The sequence below is a fragment of the Petromyzon marinus genome, chromosome 27, assembly GCF_048934315.1.
Source record: "Petromyzon marinus isolate PM22_M1 ecotype Great Lakes invasive population chromosome 27, UKy_Petmar_22M1.pri1.0, whole genome shotgun sequence".
Lineage (NCBI taxonomy): Eukaryota > Metazoa > Chordata > Hyperoartia > Petromyzontiformes > Petromyzontidae > Petromyzon > Petromyzon marinus.
In genome coordinates this window covers 2,578,948-2,606,172 of record NC_133693.1, presented here as the reverse complement: position 1 = coordinate 2,606,172, position 27,225 = coordinate 2,578,948, and the positions used below count along the sequence as shown (strand labels likewise).

At 45.0% G+C, this 27,225-nt stretch overlaps 1 protein-coding gene across 4 annotated transcripts in view; it reads right to left on the bottom strand.

Annotated features, from left to right (window-relative positions):
- Positions 1 to 842: 842 nt before the first annotated feature.
- Positions 843 to 27,225, bottom strand: part of LOC116946642 (regulator of G-protein signaling 20-like) — a 48,818-nt gene continuing 22,435 nt past the window's right edge. Inside the window, exons 2-5 of one of the 4 annotated variants that reach the window (XM_032961757.2) lie at positions 10,024 to 10,211; positions 7,393 to 7,482; positions 4,051 to 4,285; positions 843 to 3,106 (exon numbers count right to left, since the gene is read on the bottom strand). In XM_032961757.2, coding sequence (XP_032817648.2) covers positions 2,918 to 3,106; positions 4,051 to 4,285; positions 7,393 to 7,482; positions 10,024 to 10,211 — 702 coding nt within the window. In that variant the 3' untranslated portion in view covers positions 843 to 2,917. The remainder of the gene's footprint in view (positions 3,107 to 4,050; positions 4,286 to 7,392; positions 7,483 to 10,023; positions 10,212 to 27,225) is intronic. The other 3 variants (XM_032961758.2, XM_032961760.2, XM_032961761.2) reach the window with 3 other exon arrangements.

Below are 27,225 nucleotides of genomic sequence, written 5' to 3'. Positions count from 1 at the left end.
GCGAGAGTGAGGTTCCCGCTGCAAGCCCTGGTGGCGGGCATCGCTGCAACAAATGTCGCCATACCCGAGCACTCCACTCGAAGCGGCAAAAAAGTTCGTTCGCGAATTTAGTGCTCAAGATATATTTGGCAAAAAAAGGGGTTTTATATTTATTTTAGTCAACTGTATCTATGGGTAGATGGAGTGTTCAAGCATGATGATGATGATGATTGCGACGATCCACCAGACCCCAAAGCATGGCGATGACGAAACGGAATTGACTACAGTGCTGTAGACTGAATAAAGATGCAGACTACGCTAATTTGTTATGAGAGACGGCAGTGCATGAGGGAAGACCAAACATGGTCATTTGCTATACAGTATATATAATAATTTACTGAGTTCACTCATTGGCTGACCTAATGGGAGAATGGGGTGGGTATTGCATGCCCCTCATGCCACCATTTAATAGCCAAGAGTGGACTAGATTTTCTACTGGGTTAGTGAACTAGTCTAAAGAGTATGATTCAGTGAGATATACAGCAGTATTAAAATCCACAGGTTGTCAACACGGCTTTGACGGCTTCATCTGGGGGCAGCTGTCCTTTCCATGTAAAAACACTTTTTTAGTCTGCGTTCGAGAATTTTACTTAAAAATATTGTTTCCATCGAGCACTTATGCCACTGGCCCTCAAGTAACGTCACAACTCCTATCTGTTGCACCTTCAATAGTGCTGTTTGTTGATGGCCACGTTGGCGTTTTTGCCCTTCGTGCACAAGCTTATCGACCGTGATTAAAAATAATCAAGCAAAGATTAAACGTCTGAAATGCGATTTTTGTAAAACCCCACAGGCACACAGAGTGATATTCATTTAAACTGTATTTTAACAAAAATATACAGAACATAAATACGTGTAATTGCTTGCAATAAAAATAAATAGAACATCCTCAGTGCCACTGTTCTGGTTCAGAGAGCATTCAATACTCTGATGCTGATGACCCATTTACCGCAATGGGCGCGATTGGATTGTCATTGATAAATGCAACCTAACAACACAAACAAATCGCAAACAAGCGCACGTAAAATGCACAAAAATACAACACGTTGAAATGCATGCAATTTGCTTTTGGGGTTCGCCTGAAATGTAAATTAGTTGCCTGTGTCTCGTGGACATATAAGGGTAATTTTAGTCATTTGTGTCTTTGGGAAATTCCAATGGAAAACAATTTAACATTTTTTGCACATTGTACAAAGTGTTTGTCGTATTTGTTGTGCTTTGATTTACATTGCAAATATGAAAACATGGCGTATTGTAAAGCAGCTAGTGTGGTAAAAAAGAGGTACTATTTGGGAGTTATTTGGAACCCTGCACCATGTTGATAGGAGCGACAATTTAGTCATTTTCTCAGCACCAATACGTCTTTAATGCACAATTAAAATATTCGCGTATCTACGCGAACCTAAAGGCAGTACCTAAAAACACCAGTACGCAACCACAAATTAGAGGAACCAGCCTGATGTGGCATGTCCTGTAAGAAGGTACAACGCCACATTGTAAGGGTTGCCGAGCATGTATAGCCCTCGTCGTGTTAGCCCTAGATGTGGGGCCAATTAATGGGGCACTACAAAAAACGGAATGTGGGGGGGGGGGGGGGGGAGGGATTGCCCCCTATTTCAATAGCAATTGCTTTCAAGCTTTGAGTTTGTACTTGTAGTGTGGGGTTCCAATGGGTTCCCAATCCTAGCAGCTGTCTCGTTACTTACATTTAAAAAGGCATACATGCCACAGCACATTGACATACTATTTTACCGTAGACCAGTACTCATATAAATAACATTCACAGTAACCGTTTAAAAAAAATTTCATAAAAGGAAAACGCCAATATTAGACATGTTTAAACATTCCATTTTGTAACAACATTTTTTTTGTTTTGGCTCATTTCAGCACACTACATAAAATCAAAACTGAACTTTGAAAATATCATTTTTTTCTCATTTATTGGCAATGCATGAAGTGAGGGGGGTGTCAGCAGGCACTCTTAAAGCCCAAGCAAAATGGCAGCAGTTTAATCAACTGGTCACTCAGCCTACGTGTTCAACATTTTCTTGAGACACAAATAACTTGTTCAAGAACTTCTAAATAAATAAGACCTGGATTTTTCAGATCAAGTACAAAAAAAACCCCACAAAACACAAAAGTCGACAATAGTGGCTAAAATAAAGCTTAAATTGGCAATTCAAAATACTGTATAGAAGCAAGTGTGTGTGTTACATTATTATTACGTGATAACGTGGACCGCTTATTTAAATATAAAGACTTAATCATTTTATTAACTGATACATCACCCTCAAGTATGATATGGTGCAAATGAATTGTGCCATACATACATTTAGTAAACTGCCAACAGCAAATAACAAGACAGACTTTCTGTCCAACTATGTACATAACCTGTCTAAGGCCCCCTTGATAATCTAAATGTTAAAAAGTTTAAAATTTTGGACAGTTTGTATAGGCCAAGCAAGTAATTGTCTTGAACATTATTTTCATATTGCAAGATGCCTCAAAAATCCACGTAAAAAATAAAAGCATGTGGATGAAAAACAAAGTGTAATTGATTGGAAGGAGTTGTTTTCTTTTCTTATGCAACGCATAAAAGTTCTCCGCACTCTTTACAAGTTCTATAAGTGCCGAAGTTAGAGCTATTCATAAAAATCGTACGACGGGAATCTGTGATCATTCAAAAAAAAAAAAACCCTATGAAGTGAAGCATCAACATCGAGTCCAAACTGAGGTACAAACAGGTCCCAAAGACCTCGGGTAAGTTTGTGGTAGACGCCAAGTAGGCAGGCAAAATACATCTCTCTCGTGACGACGACGGCGGCGGCGGCGGTGGCGGCGGCGGCTGTGCTGATGAAGTGCTGACGCAGGCCACGGGCTATGTGTTGGAGGAAGAGCTGGAGAGACTCTGCAAGAGCGCCGAGTAGACGGACGAGCCAAGGAAGCGTGGGTACGAGTCTCGGTGCATGAGCGTGTAGATCTGCAGCTGTGCGTCGTCAAACGTGTGCGCCGAGGGCTCCACCATGTTCCTGTTGATGACCTCTCGCACCCGCGAGTCCAGGCTGACCTGCAACCCGCACGCACGCAGCACTCGCGTAAATGTATTCCTCGGGGAAACGATCCGTCCATTCAAACATTTTTTTTTTTTTACGATATTTATTTTTGTTTTCCCAGTTTTTAAACAAATTGTGCCATTGGATGTGTGTCATGAGACGGATAATCCATTTGGATCTCTTCGCAGAGCAGTTCAAATCGTGTTAGAGAATTGACATGGCGCACAGAAGTGGATATCACAGAGCTACATCTGGGATCCACACAGAAACACTTTCCTGCCTCTGCGTGGGAAAGTGTTTGCAAACAAACATGCTTTAAAAATGTATGCATTGTCCTTGAAAATGATTAGCCTAGCCAGAGACAGCCTCCGTTATGGCCTCCTCTCTCACCAGTGTTTCATTGTCCATGTGCTGTTCACCTTTTGGCATGATTTACCACAAGCATGTTTTGTTAGATCCAGACTTGACGCATTGTGATAGATGTCTATTTGGTGTTTGAACATCTTAACATCTGTATTCTTGCCAAAAAGCGGAAAGCCTATTTTTTTTGTATCATATTGTGTATGTTTTCACGGTTGTGCAGTACAACTCTCCAACGTGTTTTTAGGCTGTGCCACACGATGTCCGTCATCGCTCCATGTGCTGGTAACTTTTCCAAGAACTGAATTGGGCAGATTTCTCTATCCTGCTATCTCTTCAAATACGGGTTTTCCTCGCTCTGTGCGTTAGCAGTAGATGCGTTCCGAGAAAGAGAGCGCACAAGGCGAAACCGCACGAGGCGGCTGCCTGCCGAGTCACGTGTATAGTACACAAAGTGTGTCCCACGTCCGCACATGAGCGAGTTCGAACCGCAGGTCGCGAATTTTGGGCAGAAACAGGTTTGGCCGCGTTTCCAGCGCAAAACCTCCATTCGCCAAGGGTGTGAGAACGAGGTGCAAAGGCCAGGGCAGTGGCTCACCTCTTTGGGCGAGAGGATGGAAATGTAGTCTTCGTATATTGTCCTGGCCTTCTCCTCTACAATGTTCTTGTTCTCCTCCTTCTTGAGGTCTTCACAGGCGAGCCAGAAGAGCAGGTTCTCCTCGCTGAACTCCGTTCGGAGAAACTCTCTGAACACGGCACGCCCCGCTGCACTGTGCATGAGTCGTTCAAAGCAATGGCTCCACGATGTGACCTCCTCCAGGGACAGCTTCCCGCTGCAGGTCCCCGGCATGAACGCACAACCACACAGAGCCACAGTCAGAAATTCTTCCCCCCCCCGCCACCGCCACCACAACTTTCATTTCACAAAGCTTTGATGTGGAAATAATCCATGACATAGCGCTGTGAGAAATACGTGTTACCTTCGAGTACGAAATACATTGGCTTACTCGCAGACAATGAAATTGAATGGCTAAAACTCGCAACTGAATATATCATTGTTACTCCTACATAAGCCGTGCAAAGAGGTAGGAAGGATAATGCTACGGCTTTAGGTTATTGTGGCTGTGTGGTATAGCTCTGCTGTGTGTGTTTTTATTGTGATGCGTGCTTTTCGGCACGATGTCAGTTCCTGAAGAAGCCGAACAACACGTATAAACCGAAAACACTGGACAGCGAGATAATAAAAATATATCTACGGATTAGAAATGAGTTGGATCACAGTTTCAGACACAAATTGCCCAACTTCTTGGCCCACCGCTATATCTGTGCCACGAGTATGGGGGATGGCTGGTTGGATGCTGGAGCATGCAGATTTGTATAATGATACATTACAGTGGTGACCATATGCACATTCGACACGTACAGTGAGGAGAAAGTATTTGATCCCCTGTTGATTTTGTACGTTTGCCCACTGACAAAGAAATGATCAGTCTATAATTTTAATGGTAGGTTTATTTGAACAGTGAGAGAGAATAACAACAAAATCCAGAAAAACGCATGTCAAAAATGTTATAAATTGATTTGCATTTTAATGAGGGAAATAAGTATTTGACCCCTCTGCAAAACATGACTTAGTACTTGGTGGCAAAACCCTTGTTGGCAATCACAGAGGTCAGACGTTTCTTGTAGTTGGCCACCAGGTTTTCACACATCTCAGGAGGGATTTTGTCCCACTCCTCTTTGCAGATCTTCTCCAAGTTATTAAGGTTTCGAGGTTGACGTTTGGAAACTCGAACCTTCAGCTCCCTCCACAGATTTTCTATGGGATTAAGGTCTGGAGACTGGCTAGGCCACTCCAGGACCTTAATATGCTTCTTCTTGAGCCACTCCTTTGTTGCCTTGGCCGTGTGTTTTGGGTCATTGTCATGCTGAAATACCCATCCACAACCCATTTTCCATGCCCTGGCTGAGGGAAGGAGGTTCTCACCCAAAATTTGACGGTACATGGCCCCGTCCATCGTTCCTTTGATGCGGTTAAGTTGTCCTGTCCCCTTAGCAGAAAAACACCCCCAAAGCATAATGTTTCCACCTCCATGGTTGACGGTGGGGATGGTGTTCTTGGGGTCATAGACAGCATTCCTCCTCCTCCAAACACGGCGAGTTCATTTGATGCTAAAGACCTCCATTTTGGTCTCATCTGACCACAACACTTTCACCCAGTTGTCCTCTGAATCATTCAGATGTTCATTGGCAAACTTCAGACGGGCATGTATATGTGCTTTCTTGAGCAGGGGGATCTTGCGGGCTCTGCAGGATTTCAGTCCTTCATGGTGTAGTGTGTTACCAGTTGTTTTCTTGGTGACTATGGTCCCAGCTGCCATGAGATCATTGACAAGATCCTCCCGTGTAGTTCTGGGCTGATTCCTCACCGTTCTCATGATCATTGCAACTCCACGAGGTGAGATCTTGCATGGAGCCCCAGGCCGAGGGAGATTGACAGTTCTTTTGTGTTTCTTCCATTTGCGAATAATCGCACCAACTGTTGTCACCTTCTCACCAAGCTGCTTGGCAATGGTCTTGTAGCCCATTCCAGCCTTGTGTAGGTCTACAATCTTGTCCCTGACATCCTTGGAGAGCTCTTTGGTCTTGGACATGGTGGAGAGTTTGGAATCTGATTGATTGCTTCTGTGGACAGGTGTCTTTTATACAGGTAACGAGCTGAGATTAGGAGCACACTCTTAAAGAGAGCCAGAAATCTGATTGAGAGGGGGTCAAATACTTATTTCCCTCATTAAAATGCAAATAAATTTATAACATTTTTGACATGCGATTTTCTGGATTTTTGTTGTTATTCTGTCTCTCACTGTTCAAATAAACTTACCATTAAAATTATAGACTGATCATTTATTTGTCAGTGGGCAAACGTACAACATCAGCAGGGGATCAAATACTTTTTTCCCTCACTCTAAATGCTACGTAAAATATGGATATACAATTGTACATTCTTTTTCAAAGCACCACATCACGGACGGTTAATCGTGTTATGTGTAAACGGAGCCACTTTACAGTTTGGGCAGCGCGCATGCCAAGAGGACCATCTTGCTGCCAAGTTGTAATACAATGACAATCTTTAAACTCCATATTTTTTTTATTGCTAAAATGACAAAAGTGTCCTGTTCACACTGATATGCTCAGCTCGCACAGGAAGCCTCATTCCCTGATTGCAATGCTTGTCTTAAACCATGCGTTTACCGATGCCTGCACGTTGTCACTCGGGAGCTGCGCAGGAAGGGCCAAGTCACGTGGCAAAAACCGCACCGCCTTATCGTCCATGCCTGTAGATTGGCAGTTCAACAGCATTGATATAAGCAAGACCTGACTGCTGATGAGATACTGTATGTCGAAACAGGTGCAGAGTTTGCTTGTCTCGAAACAATACTGCTGAAATTATGCACTCCCAGAAGGCCATGCGGCTAATGGGTCGCCACGGTGGCGGGATGTTAACTACCTCGCCTGGTGAACAGGAGGTCGTATAGGTTTGATCCCGACCCTGACGCCTGTATATCTGGAGTTTCCATGTTCTCCCTGTGGTAATGTGGATTTTTCTCCGGGTCCTCTGTTTTTTTTTCCCCTCCACATTTAAAAACATGCGTTTAGAGTATTTGGCTGCTATAAATTTCCACATGATAAGCCACTTTATTGAGCTATCATTTGTGGGCAGGTCGCTTTATAAAAAGAGCTAAATAGCCCAGTGGGACTTACCTGGGAAAATAAAAATTAATATTTGATAGGTTTATAGAGAGAAGGATATGTGGAGTCATATTGTCTGCTTATTTATTTTGTTCTTTATATTCTCCACAACGACGCTCATAATTACTTTGAGTTATCTTCACATTGAGCTGGTTTCACAGTTTGCTGACTGCACGCAGCCTGAACTTACCTCTCTTCGGGGCTTTGAATGCTTTCCAGTTTACTCTCGTGTGATGAGCGTCTTCTACTGCCCGCCCCTTCATGGTTTCTAACCGTCAGGCTGGAAAGGGAAAGGCTGCAGACTCAGTGTCCAACATTTTGGGTCATCACAATTTGGTGAATATTATTTGGTTATAAATTACACATTCAGGTTTTTAAATGTTTTGGTTTGTATTATCAGCTTTCAGCAATTTGTCATTAATCGTAACATCATGCATTAGTAAGTTTCCAGTTTTTTTTTAACAGTAGGATTTTTTTTAATCAGAAAGGGCAATTTATAGTCAAAAGCTGGAAAGCATTCAAAAATGTTCCGTTTGATCCTGGTGTTTTTACTTTTCACTGATTTTACGAACACACCTACAGTACAGTAATTACCACATATATATAAATGCATACTGCAGTATAAGTATTCTTTAAAAAAGCACACTGCAGAAAATACATCTTTGATCAAATTGTAGCTCAATCGTAGCCTCAGGAGACAACAGCTAATGTAAACATCTTCAAAATAGATGGGACTATTTTCTTTCAATAATCGTTAATAAACTTCAATGCATATATACAAACCTCCACGTTCCTCCATATCATTTGGAATCAAACAAACGAGCACTGAGCAGTAATAAGTGTCATGCTTTGGGAATACATTATTTATTACACGTGTGTTAGGCTTCTTCAACGGTGGTGATGCAGAAGCAAGGCTTAATTGCAGGGTGATTATATTACTACAAACAAAAGGAAAATTGTTTTTTTTTTCCATTTTGCTATTTGCCTGTTTGCAACGCAAACCAAAAGACTGCAGCGAATTTTGTCCCCTGCAGCCTTTTAACAAAATATTTCATTCTCCGGCAGGTGTTTGACTCTGACCTTTTTAAGCAAGATGAGTCACAACTCCATAGCACAGTTTACATTCACAGCATGCTCTAAGGTGTGCAATATTTCTGGGGTGACTTCACCATTTTAAAACACTCCAGAAAGCATCGTAATCATTCCCTTATCATAGTGGTAATAATAATTATCCAATTTAGTTTTGTTGCTGCGAAATGGCGAAATGTGAAGAACGAGCACACGATGTAAAACTTAATTCGAGATATGATTGCAATGAGAACATCACATTTGCGTTTTTTTTTAGTATTAAACGGTTGCATCGAATGCACGAGTGTGAAAAATAAATGCACGAGTGTGAAAAATCCATTCCCGTGCAGCACTGGTTCCATCTAAGTCTTATCCCCATCTCCCACACCTCGGCTCGAAACAACAAGCATAGAGCCAATTCACCGACTTCCTGGGTGGGCAGAGTGATTCAAGTGTTGTACTTATATTTACCCAGCGGAGCCAAAAATAGTGCCACAATCTTTTAGCAGGAACTAAAATAAGCCACTTAAGATATACCACATTCCCTTCATTTGTGTTCGTGTTTCTAAATAATGTGCCAGCTTATAAATATGAAAATAATATTTACTGCAAGTAAGAACTATGTTTGGTTCTTAAAAATACACTTTAAAAAAACATTCTGGGGTGTGGTTTACCATGCCTTTAAAACAAAGGAAATGGAAGCATGGAGATCAGAAAACAATTTGATGCATTATTTCTCCAAGGCCCTTGCCCAGGGGACACACGCGAGATGGTGAGCGGATGGGCGAGTGAGTGAGAGCATGAGTAATAAGGGGGTTGTGGGAAAGGCTTGAGTGCATTTCAGAAAGATGCTGGTGTCTGCTCTAAGTTTGTTAGTTTTCCAAATGTACACATATAGTGCTTTGTCCACTGCAAGATGAAAGCCTCCACACACTGTGGGAGTTGTTAAACCATAATTTATACTGGTCAGTGTGGATTGGTGAAGGTGGGGAGATCATATAAGTGGGACCATAGAAGTACAGTACAACAATTGATTATCTTGTACTGTTCTCTACTTCCCATAATGTAGTCCAGCAGTCTATTCAATGTGTTATGCACGATCACTCATACAAGTACGATCCAGGCTTATGCCTGCATAGCTTCAGAGATCGGGTACATTCTGGGTGTTTGGTTTGAGGTTAATTGTCCACACAGTTGACTTATTTATGTACCCTAAGAATGTATGCAAAAGTTACCATTTACACGTGGAATCTTATACCCCTTTCCACATCCGAGCTGAGACAGCACTGGACCCTTATGGTGCGCGTGGTTTTCTCCTCGTTATTTGCCGAGTCTTTTCAGAACAAAAGAGTGATGCGCTCGCCTTACAAGACATGAATCTGGACCGGGGTCAAGCTGGGCCAGGGTTAATGACGTGTTAATTTCGTTGCCGTTACAGCATGGCCATGGCTTGTGCATTGGAATATCAACCTTGTGCCTGCCGAGCTGTGCCAGGCTAGCTCAGCATGGCCCCAGCGAGGATCGGTTGTACGGAGGAAAAGAGGTATCCTAATTCACATCAAGTGCTTGTGTTAAATAAGAGCAGACGGCAGCCTCCCAAAACTCAGGATGGTGGTGCTGGTGAGTGGGATAGTGAACAGACTTTGTAGGGGATGGAAGTGTGAGTGGGGATGGACGTGTGAGTGGGGATGGACGTGTGAGTGGGATGGAGAGGTTGGGTGTTTTGGGGGGGGGGGGGGGGGAGGGTAGTTACCTGTCACGCAGGCGGCGGATTTCGTACCAAAGAGACTGGAGGACGTACCATGAGCAGCTGCAGCAGCAGCACCAGCAGAAGCAGCAGGCGTTGGGCGCACGCGGGCCTGGGGAACGCACTCCCCCAGGCGAGCCGTCGCCTTGGGAGGGCGGCCACCGCCGTGATTCCACCCGCTCCGAGCCCATCGCCTGCGTCCGGTGGGGAAGGACGGCTTTTAGTAATTGTCACGGCAGCAGTTGGCGCCGCCAGGCCTAAGCGAATCAAGAAAAAGCTTAGGGTCACCAAGCGGTTTGAGGGGTCCTGGATTCGTGATAAAAGGAGTGCGTTAGATATAATCTCAAATGCAAAAATCATAAGGCAACAATCTAAGTTACAGAATGAGACAATATTTCTCATCTTTATCTTGCTGTCATCTCTCTTATCTGTATTTGTCTACATTTCTCTTAATTCACTGGATCCACAGCATATGTCTTGCCTGTACCTCTTTTGTAATTTCACTAGTATTTAAAAAAATTCAAGGAGGCAACACAAATAATTCCTGCTTAGGGCCCCCAATGACCCAGAACCACCTCTGATGGTCAGGCAGCCGATCTGACTTTCAAGGCGAGTGCTTTTCACATCTCCTTTCTCACCCATCTAGCGATGACGATCCCACAGCACACCCTCACATTTCATGTTATAAGTAAACAAGTAAGCGGGGCAGAGAGTGGATAGAATGTCTCAACATCCCTGTGTGTGGCATTTGCCCAGGTGCATGGTCTGTCAAGAGGCCTTCTGTGGTTCCACAACCCAGGGTGTGCAGAGGGCTTCTGTAGTGTCACTCGGCAATGTCAGCAGGACCGCTGTTGTATTTCTACCAAGCGCCGCCCATTCAACAGGTGACTTGGCTACGTTTTAACAACACGACACAATACAAGCCGTATTCATCTACCTTGATCTCAAGCCGAGCATAACTCCATTACGTTGAAAGTTATAATGAAATTCTCCACACACTGCGGGCTGCATGTGAGTAGAGGCAACCTACTTGCAACCAACCCCAGCATGTAATATTAACACGAACAGTAATGTAAATTAGCTTACTGTTTTTGGCTGCAACATGAGTTATTAATTCCAGCCATTCTAAATCCACTAAAGGATGAAGGCCTTGGTCTTGGGGGTTCCTTGACCATGCTTTAACCTACTGGCTTGTGCGGGTTGGTGAAGGTGGGGCCACCCAGGGCCAGTTGAGGTATCACTCTCCACTGATGTTAGCCATTAACTTGGAATCAAACTCAGGTGATCGGCCGGGTTCACAGTTCAATACGCCAACCACTCTGCCACGACTCAATCTCCTTTCAAATTATACAATGTTTCAAAACCGTGCAAAATAAAACCCTGAAGAAACCCAAACCTCCATCGAACAGCCATTACCTTAGTATACACTGAACGAGGCCATGCCATTTTGCCAATGTGTTCGTGTAACATGAGCTGTGCTTTTGCGTGTCATTCGTCAGAGTTAACATGCTCCATTAATGTAACATGCATTTCCACTTGATCTTGTTTCTGGAGACGGATAATATCAAAACGCTCTTTTATTAAATAACTGCACTGACACTATATGTCACTTCTGCCTGTTACAGAAATCACTGGCTCCCCTTACACAGCAGAGTACGACACCAGAAAAGCGTGGAAACACAATCTGCGGCAAACTAATGCAGTGGCGTAATGCACTCTTACACGATTACACATGGACTGTGAGGTTTACATACACTGCAGATAATCTATACAGCAGAACACTCACATGCATACCCTAAAACATGTTTTGTCACTCTGTAATTTCCCACTGCTGAGCAGAGGCCCTCCTGTACATCCCTCACCCTGCCACCCATTGGCTTCCATTCCCATCCTCCTATCCAGTCGTGGGCCTCAGAATAACAGCCACGCTATCGTTTAGATGGGAGTGGGGTTTTTTTTGTGGTTCTTGCCAATAACATCTGGCAAACCAACAGCATTGTTGAACGAGCCGTAGGTCTGCTGATGAGACCCGGAAGGTCAAAACCGGTCCAGAGTTGTTGTTTGTTTTTTCTGGCGTATAAAATAAATCCTCACGCTGGACATTTGTTTGGAAAGCCAACGAAACAGGCCGACGGACACAACGAACGACTGATTTATACGCGGAGACAGAAAGGACTTCTGCTCAGACACGATGTTATCTATAATGCTTCACGGAAAAGCATAACGAGTTACATCAAAAATAAAGATTGCAGGTGAACATGACACAGTGGGGTGTAAGGGCCAATGCAGCAGTGCGTCTCTTGCCATGCAGTGAACCCCGTGGGGTAGTATATGGTCATCACATGCCCTATGTGTCACAACACTAGAACTCGATGTTGTATATGAATTGGAGTGTATTGCACTATATTGTACGCAGTACATCGCAAAAAAAATGACGGTACGTATTTATGTATTCAATATAGTACAATTGTTTAATGTGTATACAATGTGATGCTGTACTACAATGTAGTATAGTGCGGTAATGTATTGTATTACAGTGTACTATATCAAACAACTATATTGTGTAAATGCAGTCCTCAGTACTGTTGATATTGTAACGGTATACATTGCACACTGTTGTACATAGCGGACTCGGGACAGGCTTGGGAAGAAGCACTTCACCCAGCAGTGGATTGAGCTTGGCCGATACAGTATACAATGTAATACACCACTATTTACACGTACAGCATGCTAAAACACACAGAACATGAACCACACTACAGCCTACACACACAGAACACGAACCACACTACAGTCTATACACACAGAACACGAACCACACTACAGTCTATACACACAGAACACGAACCACACTACAGTGTACACACAGAACACGAACCACACTGCAGTCTGTACACACAGAACACGAACCACACTACAGTCTACACACAGAACACGAACCACACTACAGTCTGTACACACAGAACACGAACCACACTACAGTCTATACACACAGAACACGAACCACACTACAGTCTGTACACACAGAACACGAACCACACTACAGTCTGTACACACAGAACACGAACCACACTACAGTCTACACACACAGAACACGAACCACACTACAGCCTATACACACAGAACACGAACCACACTACAGTCTACACACACAGAACACGAACCACACTTCAGTCTGTACACACAGAAGACGAACCACACTACAGCCTATACACACAGAACACGAACTACACTACAGTCTATACACACAGAACACGAACCACACTACAGTCTGTACACAGAACACAAACCACACTACAGCCTACACACACAGAACACGAACCACACTACAGTCTGTACACACAGAACACGAACCACACTACAGCCTATACACACAGAACACGAACCACACTACAGTCTGTACACAGAACACGAACCACACTACAGTCTATACACACAGAACACGAACCACACTACAGTCTGTACACACAGAACACGAACCACACTACAGTCTGTACACACAGAACATGAACCACACTACAGTCTACACACACAGAACACGAACCACACTACAGCCTATACACAGAACACGAACCACACTACAGTCTGTACACACAGAAGACGAACCACACTACAGTCTATACACACAGAACACGAACCACACTACAGTCTACACACACAGAACACGAACCACACTACAGTCTATACACACAGAACACGAACCACACTACAGTCTGTACACACAGAAGACGAACCACACTACAGCCTATACACACAGAACACGAACTACACTACAGTCTATACACACAGAACACGAACCACACTACAGTCTGTACACACAGAACACGAACCACACTACAGTCTACACACACAGAACACGAACCACACTACAGCCTATACACACAGAAGACGAACCACACTACAGCCTATACACACAGAACACGAACCACACTACAGTCTACACACACAGAACACGAACCACACTACAGTCTATACACACAGAGCACGAACCACACTACAGTCTACACACACAGAAGACGAACCACACTACAGCCTATACACACAGAACACGAACTACACTACAGTCTATACACACAGAACACGAACCACACTACAGTCTATACACACAGAACACGAACCACACTACAGTCTGTACACAGAACACGAACCACACTACAGTCTGTACACACAGAACACGAACCACACTACAGCCTACACACACAGAACACGAACCACACTACAGTCTATACACACAGAACACGAACCACACTACAGTCTGTACACACAGAACACGAACCACACTACAGTCTACACACACAGAACACGAACCACACTACAGCCTATACACACAGAACACGAACCACACTACAGTCTGTACACACAGAACACGAACTACACTACAGTCTACACACACAGAACACGAACCATACTACAGCCTATACACACAGAACACGAACCACACTACAGTCTGTACACACAGAACACGAACCACACTACAGCCTATACACACAGAACACGAACCACACTACAGCCTACACACACAGAACACGAACCACACTACAGTCTATACACACAGAACACGAACCACACTACAGTCTGTACACACAGAACACGAACCACACTACAGTCTACACACACAGAACACGAACCACACTACAGTCTGTACACACAGAACACGAACTACACTACAGTCTGTACACACAGAACACGAACCACACTACAGTCTATACACACAGAACACGAACCACACTACAGTCTGTACACACAGAACACGAACCACACTACAGTCTATACACACAGAACACGAACCACACTACAGCCTATACACACAACACGAACCACACTACAGTCTGTACACACAGAACACGAACCACACTACAGTCTACACACACAGAACACGAACCACACTACAGCCTATACACACAGAACACGAACCACACTACAGTCTATACACACAGAACACGAACCACACTACAGTCTGTACACACAGAACACGAACTACACTACAGTCTACACACACAGAACACGAACCACACTACAGTCTGTACACACAGAACACGAACCACACTACAGTCTGTACACACAGAACACGAACCACACTACAGTCTACACACACAGAACACGAACCACACTACAGTCTATACACACAGAACACGAACCACACTACAGTCTATACACACAGAACACGAACCACACTACAGTCTACACACACAGAACACGAACCACACTACAGTCTACACACACAGAACACGAACCACACTACAGTCTACACACACAGAACACGAACCACACTACAGTCTGTCCACACACAGTGCAGGAGGGACAATGGGAGGTGACAGCCCATGGTGAATGAAGTGCACAACACATGCACGCTATGTATAGCACAGTCAGGGCAGGCTGCTGCTGCTGCTCTGCAGTGGGACCCATATCAATGAGGCTTCCTCTACAAAGAGCCGCCTGATGCTGCTTCTCCTCCTCCTCCTCCCTTGCTTCTCTGCTGCTCCTCTACCGCTCGTGAAATTTGCTCCAGTACCCAGGCTTCGTGTTTGCTGTTCCCCATATGCGCGACCTCTCGCTGTCTCGCTGCTTCTGCTTGCTCTGCATCTTAACCCCTCGCTCCGCTTGCTAATGATGTTACTTCTTCTCCCCTTGATTCTTCTTGTCCACCCCGCCCCAACGATGCTGCCGCTGCTGCTTCTCCCTGTTGCTGCCGCTTGCCTCTTGAGCTGCAGTCAAGGCCTCAGGGTTAACTCTACCACCACCAACAACCACCATCCATCCCATCAACATCGCCACCACAATCAATTGTCATCACCCTCTCACCTCCACCTTCATCTACTGCTATCACCCTCCCAGCTTGACAATCAACCACTATCACCGCTCCCACCTCAACCATCACTGCCTCCGCAATTATTCCTTCCTATGACCATCACCATCACCATTTCCCAGCCACCTCCACAATCACCCGCTCCATTACCAGCAACATTCAACCCCAACACCATCACACCTCTCCCCACAAACACAATGACCATCACTTTCCGATCGCTGTTTACCCCCAAAATCCATAACTCCCCACCAACATCAATACCACCCACCCGTAACATACGCTCCCACTACCATTACCCCACTGCCACCAACATCACCATCATCCACCAGTGGACGTTAAAGATCTCCTGACGTCATTCACAACAGTAGGCCATTGTGTGTCGGCCTCAGCGTCCAAATTAGTTAAATTCGAAGCCTTCATCAAAACATTTGGGTGTATCCACATGTAGCAATCATCGCCCCCTACTGGCAGACGAATACCGCAGGTCATTCTTGCAAATGGGATGATCCTGGTCTCTTGAGTTCTCACCTGATTAAACAAAGTAAACTTGAAAATTGAACCTAAGACCATCACACCTTTCCACCACCATCAACTTCTCTGTTCACCATATTCCCCCACTACAACCAACATCACCCACTCTCACAATCACCACCATTATCCCCCTACTCAAAATCACTCTCATCATCACCACCGTATCACGCCCTCTCATCTGTACCACCACCAACAACCACTGCCCTCCCAACCTCGACCACCACAATTACCAATCCCAAAGATCACCATCACCCCCTATCACCCCGCCATCCCTACCACTATAAACCATCTCCCATAACCACCATCACCCATCACCTAAACCATGACTCCCTTCGAACCATATCATCACCATCACTAACAAAAACCTTCCACCACAAAGACAAAGATCCCCCCGTGAAGCCTTAACATACTGTAGGGGCAAGTGCTGTTAGCGAGTAGCACCTATGAAGGCCGGCACGGTGGCACACTAGGGCGGTGGGTGGCCGGCACCACGCCCGACCGCCTTCGTCTCCCTCGTGGCGATGTTCACACACCGCACCAGGTACTCATTTGAGGCCGAGTCGACCTAGATAATCGTCACCGGTGTTGGCCGTGAGCAGGAATCTAACGTGGGTCGCCGGGCTTTAGAGCAGCGCGCTAACCACTACCCCACCGTTCCTCCACCACTATCACCACCCCCTCAAACATCCACCCCCCCAGAGATGATGCTGAGGAATGATGCCGGAGACATGGAGATTCTTGAGAGAGATGCTGGAGAGATGGAGATGCTGGTGGGCGATGCAGATAGTGGAACGTGATGGAGATGCTAGCAATAGATGATGAGATGCATGACGATGCTGGAGAGAAATTGAGGTGGGGGTATATGGATATAATTATGGAGCGAGATGGAGATGCCAGAGACAGAAAGGGATGTTAGAACGATGGAGATGATGGCTCGAAATGTAAATCAGAGTGAAACATGGAAATACTTAAGATGGAGATGTTGGATAGATGAGATGATGGTTGAACATGAAGTTCAGAAAGAGACGGTGAATTGAGATGATTCTGGAGAGAGATGGCGTGAGATTATGCTAAACAGAGGCGATGAAGTGGGAGAGGATGCTGAGATAGATGATGATGCTGGAGAGAGAGAGAGAGAGATGGAGCGGTGATGCTGGAGACACCGATGACGCTGGAGAGAGACGAGGAGAGGTGATGCTGGAGAGAGATGATGCTGGAGAGACAGAGAGAGAGCGAGACATGGAGAGGGGGTGATGGTGCTGGCTACACTCACAGCCTCGGCTTCTATCGCCGCGTCGTCGTCGTCGGCTGCTGCTGCCTCCTCAGTGTGCGCAGGGGCGGCGGTGTGCTGCTGCTGCTGGCGGTGGCATGTGTAGGCGGCTGTGTGCGTGTGTGTGTCCGCCTCTGTGTGTGTGCGTGCGACAGCAGAGATGAGATGACAGGACAGGCTATCCCGACGCTGCGTGTGTGACTGTGTCAGCCTGTGTGTCAGCCTCTCTCCCGTGTCAGCCTCTGTGTGTTTCGTGGTGCCAGGGCTGTGAGTTACACAGCGGCTGTGTGTACGTGTGCGAGATCGACAGACTTATCCGAGGCTCTGTGAGACACAATTACTGTCTGGCGGGGGAGGGGGTTAGGGCTGTGCGTGAGCTACCGTGCAGGCGAGAAGAGATGCGTTGTGTCGCCGTGTGAGATAGCGGAGAGGGAAGATAGAGGGAGAGACGGAGAGGGATGAAGATGATGATGCTGCTGCTGCTCCTGATGCTGCTGCTGTTGCGGTGACGCCACGGGGGCTCCGCTCCTCCAGCCGGCTCCACGCGCCGCGCGCATGCGCGATGCGCTTCCGCGGGGCCGGGGAATGGGGAGCCGGGGACTCGCTCCGAGTGTGCGCTGTGTGTGTGGTGCGCTGTGTGTGAGTGTGGTGCGCTGTGTGTGTGTGTGGTGCGCTGTGTGTGAGTGTGGTGCGCTGTGTGTGAGTGTGGTGCGCTGTGTGTGAGTGTGGTGCGCTGTGTGTGAGTGTGGTGCGCTGTGTGTGTGGTGCGCTGTGTGTGTGTGGTGCGCTGTGTGTGTGTGTGGTGCGTTGTGTGTATGTGGTGCGCTGTGTGTGTGTTGCGCTGTGTGTGTGGTGCGCTGTGTGCGTGGTGCGCTGTGTGCGTGTGGTGCGCTGTGTGCGTGTGGTGCGCTGTGTGCGTGTGGTGCGCTGTGTATGTGGTGCGCTGTGTGTGTGGTGCGCTGTGTGTGTGTGGTGCGCGCTGTGTGTGTGGTGCGCGCTGTGTGTGTGCGCGCTGTGTGTGTGGTGCGCTGTGTGTGTGTGCGCGCTGTGTGTGTGTGTGCGCGCTGTGTGTGTGCGCGCTGTGTGTGTGCGCGCTGTGTGTGTGCGCGCTGTGTGTGTGCGCGCTGTGTGTGTGCGCGCTGTGTGTGTGCGCGCTGTGTGTGTGTCTGTGGTGCGCTGTGTGTGTGTGCGCGCTGTGTGTGTGCGCGCTGTGTGTGTGCGCGCTGTGTGTGTGGTGCGCTGTGTGTGTGTGTGCGCGCTGTGTGTGAGTGTGTGTGGTGCGCTGTGAGTGTGTGTGGTGCGCTGTGAGTGTGTGTGGTGCGCTGTGAGTGTGTGTGGTGCGCTGTGAGTGTGTGCTCGCTGTGTGTGTGGAGGGTGGGGGAGAGGTTGCGTTCAGTGGAGAATGGTCTGGGGTTGTTGTAAAAGAGAGCTGAGTGGTGGGCGATCAGGGTCGCAAGTGTCACGGGACCTTGGGTTGCGTGGTGCGCGACCTGAACTGTGTATAAACGGGACCTGTTGTGTGATGTGACCTGTGATGTGTGATGTGACCTGTGATGTGTGATGTGACCTGTGATGTGTGATGTGACCTGTGATGTGTGATGTGACCTGTGTTTGTGTGATGGGACCTGTGATGTGTGATGGGACCTGTGTTTGTGTGATGTGACCTGTGATGTGTGATGGGACCTATGTTTGTGTGATGGGACCTGTGTTTGTGTGATGGGACCTGTATTGTGTGATGTGACCTGTGATGTGTGATGGGACCTGTATTGTGTGATGTGACCTGTGATGTGTGATGGGACCTGTATTGTGTGATGTGACCTGTGATGTGTGATGTGACCTGTGATATGTGATGTGACCTGTGATGTGTGATGGGACCTGTGTTTGTGTGATGGGACCTGTGTTTGTGTGATGTGACCTGTGATGTGTGATGGGACCTGTATTGTGTGATGTGACCTGTGATGTGTGATGTGACCTGTGATGTGTGATGGGACCTGTGTTTGTGTGATGGGACCTGTGATGTGTGATGTGACCTGTGATGTGTGATGGGACCTGTGATGTTTGATGGGACCTGTTTTTGTGTGATGTGACCTGTATTGTGTGATGGGTCCTGTGATGTGTGATGGGACCTGTGATGTGTGATGTGACCTGTGTTGTGTGATGTGACCTGTGATGTGTGATGTGTGATGGGACCTGTATTGTGTGATGTGACCTGTGATGTGTGATGGGACCTGTGATGTGTGATGTGACCTGTATTGTGTGATGGGATTTGTGTTGTGTGATGGGACCTGGGTTCTGTAATGGTATTTGGAAATTGGGTGAAAAGGGCCTTGGAATCAGTGGGGGGGGCCTGAGTTTGAGGGATCTGGGATGTGTGATGGGACCTGGATAGTAAGGGAACGGGGTGTGTGTAGGTAGACTTAGGGGACCTGGGATTTAACAGCTAGCGGGGGATCTGTAGTTGGGATATATGGGAGCACCAAAGTGCCAGGGGATCTGGGATGTGAGCAATTCTGAGTGATGGTGGACTTTGGTTAAAAGGGGGGGGGGGGAGGGGGTGTCCTGTATAATATGTATGCGATGGAGGGGGGAGCTGGATTGTCTGTTGAAACCTGGGATGTATGACACCTAAGATGTGGGGAGATGTCTGAGATGTTGGGGGGAGAAGATACCTGGCTGATGGGATGTGTAGGTATAGCTGGATCATGGTGGAACCTGATATGTGAAACAAAGGTCATGGTGGAGCTCTGACATAAGATGTATGGACAGCTGCATTGTGGGGAGTAAATCATGGGACACTTGACATGTGAGACGTGGATATTAGGAAGGAGAACTGGTATTTGGGGACGTATGGAAGACTTTAGTGTTGGAGGACTTTGGGACATGCAAAATATGAGATGTTGGTCACTTTAGCCATGGACGGGGAGGGGGAGAAATAGGGGACTTGGGATACAGGGATGTGAAAGATCCAGATATTGGTCATCCTTTGAAATGGGAAGAAGGGCTTTGGGACTGCGCATGGAATGCCTGGGGCCAGAGTACACAACGTGTCACAACATCGTAGCATTGTCATAAGTTAGGTTTACGATAAGATTCGTCGTGACTTATAAATAAGAGAGTACATTTTGAGAAGGAGACATGACAACTCAGAGATAGGGAAGTGTGGCAGACCAGGCACATATGAATGAGGCCATGATGGCCCGCAAATCGAGACCTACAGTTTGGAAAGGAGAGCTGGGATGGTTATGCGATCTGTTATGTAGGACATGGAAGATCTCGTAGGAATGTAGGGAAGCTTGGACTTGGTGCATCTGATCTTTAAAGGTGCATTGAAAAATGTCGATACTCCTACTGATCCTCCTGCTGTTGTGGAGTGACTCGTGCAGCCAGCTATGCCTCCAGGGTTTGGTGGTACATGTTGTTTATGTCGTTTATTGTGAAATTTCGGTCACAGTTCCTATGATCACTGTTACATTGCATTTATGGCTTTATTTTGGTGATTTCGAAAATGTTTTTTGGTTTGGCCATGTTTGTTGTAGTAGGGAGTTAAACTGATGGCTTTAATTTAAGTTGTCTTGTGGTTGTTGTTGTTTGGGATTTTTGCACACAGCGTTGGTGTACGGTGCTTTTTCTGGAAGATTTTTGCTGTTTTTTCCTGGATTTTTCTGTTTGTGCATAGTCATGTTTTTGTTTTTTGTTCATTGCGGTTGCACCCGATTCAAGAGCCGAATGGCTAACAGGGCTATACCAAATAAATGAAACTGAAAAAAAACCTAGGACATGGTAAGGAGATCATTGAGACTGGCACATGGTAGACCTCGATATTGGGTTAGAGATTGTAAGCCTGAGACATGGGAGAACGTTGAAATTCTGGGATGTAGGGATAGCTAGGACGTGGGTGAAACGAGCAAATAAAAAGAAACCTAAAGACTGAGACATGGAATGCCCAATACACGCACCACCACTGACATGGGAAGGAGGCCTCAATGTTGGGAACGAGGTTTGTACGATGCATATCTGTGACAGTTGGAATGTTGTTGTGCGGGGCTTATGGGTTAATGGAGAAAGGCCTGGGAAGCACAACGTCTGGTATTTTAGATCTGGGATTAGGGAATCTGTGGTATGCCATAGGGTTGTAACGATTGTGCCACCTCGTAAATCTATGGAATATCACAATTTGCGGTCATCATCTAAGAATACAACTTTTCACCCATTTGTGGTTTATGTAGCAGCCTTTAGTGGCAGCAGAGGTCAGGGAAACCCATGGGAGTACAGTACTTGGGAGGCACAGGACACAAAAATGTGACTCTTAGCTCATGATTCATTGCACATACGAAGCTTAAGTATTGATTTTAATTGAGTCGCTGCCTTGTTATATTCCTAATTATGCAGCGAATCTTGAAATTTGGGACACAAGGAACGTGCCAAGAGGTGTGACTAAGGAAGGTGACCTGGACAGTGGGTGGGACGTCATGGGGAAAAACTTTTGTTGTGTACCACATTCTACTATTTCCTTAGCCTTTTGTGATTTCCACAAGCCTTACCCCATTGCAATCCCTGATTTTGCATGTCCTGCCTTATTAACAAGGCCAATACCCAGTGAACATGAAACGTTTGGCCAACTTTGGTCCAACGGTTCCGATCGCACGCCAACGTTAATCCAGCAATGTTGCATGTTTACTGGGTTGGCACAATGTGCATATGGATTTGGAGCTGCTCTGAAGTGAAAAACGCTAGTTATTGTTTGACTAGGCACTAGGCATGTGTTCTTGCTTTTCAAATCTGTTTTAAAAAATCAGGCCAATGTAAGATTTAAGATCCGATTTTTTCTGCTTTTAGATTGATCCAAAAATGGGACATAACGGGAAGTGATGTCACTTTCGAGGAATAATTTCCACGTTTTCCCAACAAAGGTGCTGGCACGAGACATCATACATTGATATGTGATGTCACTTTTGCTTAAAGTTCGTCAAATATATATAAAAAAATCATCAACAGTATTGTTATACTTTATAGGTACAAATAAAGAAATCAGTGATTGAAATTAAAAAGTATAAAATTGTATTCCTTTAATTGTATAAAACAATGGCAGTTATTACAACAACAAAAATTGAAATCCAAAAATACTAAACATTCCAAATTGTGCATAAAAATCCAATATCAGAAAAAATAACATCTGAAACCAATTCCTAATAGGGGTGGATGACCATGGCGGTTGCCCAGTGTGCAAAGCTGTGAGAGTTGCCAAATATGTATGAGGGCATAGAACTCGATATATATATTTTTATAGCTCAGCCTCACAAATGCGTCGTAGAGTGCTCGTGTGACATTTGCACACACGAGTCACGCTGAAAAATAAATTACCACATGGCAGGATATTATTGCCGAGAGGATCACTTTCAAGGGATGCTAAATTCCTTGTTCACCGAGGCAGCTCGATTGTGCTTAGAATTACCATCGAAGGGTTGGTACACTTCGAGCAATTTACAAGGTACCAGTGTGGAGGCGATTTTGATGGTGAGATAGCAAGCTAAAACAACATCGGGACCAGGCTTACGATGCACTCCGTAGTGACCTGGACTTAAATAATAGACTCCATGTGTTGATGTTGGTTGCTTTATAGAAAAGTAAAGTGCTGCAAGTTGTACACTTTTTTCATTTGTTTATTCCCCTCTTAAAATATTTGTCTCTCTGTTTTTACTACTGTCGTTCCACAAATGACCACACTGCGGTTCATCAAAAGTGTCCAAAGTGGATAGAATGCATTCTCGAGTGGTCAACATTTTCTTTCTCAGTTTACCACCACCCCAGTAAACGTGGAACGTTGGGCCAATGTTGGTCCAACGGTTCCAAGCACATACCAACGTTGGCTCAACATTGGACGTTAACTGTGCATTTTGCCAAACATGTTTAAAAATATATCTGCACCACCACCACCACCACCACAATCCTGAGAGACAGCTGGTGAGGGTGTGTGGAGTGCTGACCCACTGAAGGGAACACATTCACCAGCTCCTTAACACAGTGGTCTTTATGAACCAGGTTCCCCTAAATGTGAACCACACTTTGGTCTTACCTTCAAAGTGTCAGATAATCCCAGCTGGACGCATGATGATAAGGCCACGACTAATACCATCATTGGCTAAGACCAAATCACCTGGAATGTGCCCGATCCTGTAACAGCTCAGAAGCTAAGCAAAATTAAGCCTGGATTGTGGGTGACCACCAAGCCAAAACACATTTGTAGGCAGCATAGGGCAGTGAAGAAAAATCAAAATTTCTGAACTCCACCTTCAACACGTACTGAGCAGCGTGGTGAAGTATGGTCATATTACACTGTCCGAAATGCGTGGGTAGGCCCACATCCATAATAACCATGAACGTTTTTATATAACGCCTTTAAATGCCAATGTATCTCGAAATGCTGCACATTTCACAACATTCCGAAGTGCGTATATTAAGATGTTTTCAGATAAATATTGAGTGTTTATACATATGGGATAGCAGATGATATTAGTCCGCACTTTGCTATTCCGTCTTCTCATTGCAAGCCATGGTATGGCACTTTGATGCCCACGGGAAGGGAGTTTCACAACAATGTGTGATCCACCAATCCTCGCATCCACAGTGCTGGATTAGAGGCACGCGTAGCTACCACTGCCCAGCAATGGTTTGACAAACGGGCTGTACTTGTACAACACTATCATCTTCGTTTGCGAGCATTTGTCTTAGGTCGTTTGGGCCAGGATCTATCAAGGTATTTTCATCTTAATATTTCGCAAGGTCATTATTTGAGTGCTGTATTTGAAATCCATCTTAACAAAGTCTTTCCATCCAATGCACACTATAGTCTGACATGCTCTTCTCTGGTTTGCTGACGAATGTGACCTTGGGAATTCCTAGGTGGAATTTCCAATGTATGGCCAATTCATCAGTTTCCCTTGAAATCTAAATCATTACACTGAGGTGTCAGTTTTGATCCATAATAACGCTCACTGTTTGACACATGACCTTGCCATTCAATTTTTAAAATTGTTCTGATGCATCATGTCCATTTTCCTGCTTCAAATATAAAATATTAGAAAATCACTGAGAAAAATTAATCCGTCTTACAGTTTCCTTGCCATTGGCCAAGTCTTATATTGTATTGACTCTCCAACACATTGCGAGCTATACAGTGCAACGCAGAAGTATTTTGTATCCACAGAACTTTCTTTTGCAGTTAACGTTTACGGAATACCAATCGTCTAGCGAGTTGGTAGCCTTATTATTTATGATTTTCCCCATACTTTGAAGGTTTTATTTCGGATTCATAATGTACCTGGACGAAATAAAAAAAACGACAGGATTGCAATCATTACAGCTCCAATTTTAGCGAAGGTAAGTTCCCTCTGCTGGACAGACCAACCGTGTGTACTCAGTATGATGCCGAGTAAAACATGTTCAGTCAGCAAGTCTGGGCCCCACATGCCCTCGGCGTTATTGCAACTGTTAAAGCAATTGCTCTGTGCAAGCCTAATACGCGTCGCATAAACTACATACTATTGGCGACTATGAAGGCGCAATGTGGTCTGTCAAGTGGTCCAGTCAACAGCATCCTGTACCATTTGTGAACAATCGTACACCTATGCACCGCGGTGAATGTCCCATTTATTTAACCAGGAGTTGAAATATAGGGCGGTAAGAGCCACACGATCCATTGCCTCTTTTTTACGCGGGTGACCTGGGTTCCACCGAGTCACTGGAAATGCGAGACGTAATATATATTTTTAAATGTAACACCGATAGACGTGTACCGCAGGTAAGAGCCACGGGTTTTTTGGCTGAAGCGTGACGTTTGAATTTCGGAATTGTTATTTTTTTACTTGATCGTAGTTTGTATGTACTCGCACCCATTGTCACAGCAAAACATCCACTTTGCAGATTGTCATCGTACTATATCCAGGCTGTTTAGTCCCCTTCACTCTCAGAATTCGCAGAGCTGGTTCAGAGGGCATTTTTCAAGCATATATATGTTAAAATATCAGTTACATAATTTCACCTGGATAATCTCTTGAGATTAAACGTCTCGTTTGCATTGGTGCCCAGGGTGACAATTGACGCATGTATTACAGAGCGAACACGTAATGACATGTACAGTACCATGTACAATCTATAACCTGTTCAGTCGTAATTTAGACAATATCACACCCAGTAAAACATGTAAATAAATAAAAACAATTAAATGGTACGCGCCGCCAGTTCATATAGAATGTACCCGAGCTGTAACAGTTGTGATTATTGTGCAAGTGTATTTATTTACAAATATTTTAATGGGTTGACACTGGCCGTACATGTTAGTGTGTCTGGGAGATTGCTCAATTGAAGGTGGTGAAATGCGCCTGCAGTAAACATTGTTGACACGTCATACCACCCTACTAAGGTGACTTGAGCATGCAAATAAAAATCAATGGGAATTCAGTAAAAGTCACTTACGGATGTTGGTTTATTGCTTCAGATTTTTGTCTCACTAATTTATCACCTATACCTTTGTACCTTGAGTCGTAATGGGATGTTTGTCTCACTAATTTATCCCTTATACCTTTGTGCCTTGAGTCGTAATGGGATGTTTGGCTCACTAATTTATCCCTTATACCTTTGTACCTTGAGTCGTAATGGGATGTTTGGCTCACTAATTTATCCCTTATACCTTTGTGCCTTGAGTCGTAATGGGATGTTTGGCTCACTAATTTATCCCTTATACCTTTGTACCTTGAGTCGTAATGGGATGTTTGGCTCACTAATTTATCCCTTATACCTTTGTACCTTGAGTCGTAATGGGATGTTTGCCTCACTAATTTATCCCTTATACCTTTGTACCTTGAGTCTTAATGGGATGTTTGTCTCACTAATTTATCCCTTATACCTTTGTGCCTTGAGTCGTAATGGGATGTTTGGCTCACTAATTTATCCCTTATACCTTTGTACCTTGAGTCGTAATGGGACAGAGCCAGGGCTTTGTTTTTTTACCTAAACATGGGTGTGTGCTTTTCAAACGTTATGAGAACAATCAATTCGTAGCTAAACACTACTTAGCTAAAAGCAATTGATCCCCCCCCCCCCCATATTCCCGCACACAAATAATTTGTTATAAATATTTCAAATGAGAAATTTCAGCATATTTTAATGGACTCGCTGGTATCTTCTACTTAGACTTGAGATATCAGGGCAGTGAAGCTGCTGCTGCTGCTGCCCGTATGTGTAGCATGCAAACCCTCATATTACTTTTACTCTCGCCACATTTCAATTTACAAGAACCAGGAAGAGGTCACAAGGAAGATTAAAGAATGTGAGATTTCTGTTAGGAATACTTTAATGCATTTGTGTAGACACGGGTGCGTTCCAGATGAAAGGCTGGCCTTACGTAATGTCATATTTATGACTTAACAGCATTCAAAAGGGTCTTTAAAAATACAATATACGGTCGTAAATTACAACTTGGTCTATTTGCCACGCCAATAATTTGTTTTAACATATTGGATTCTACGCCAGCCTCATGTAATATTAAATGCATAAATATTTAATTCATATTTTTTTGAGATTATGTTAAAAGGCCATTAGTGTA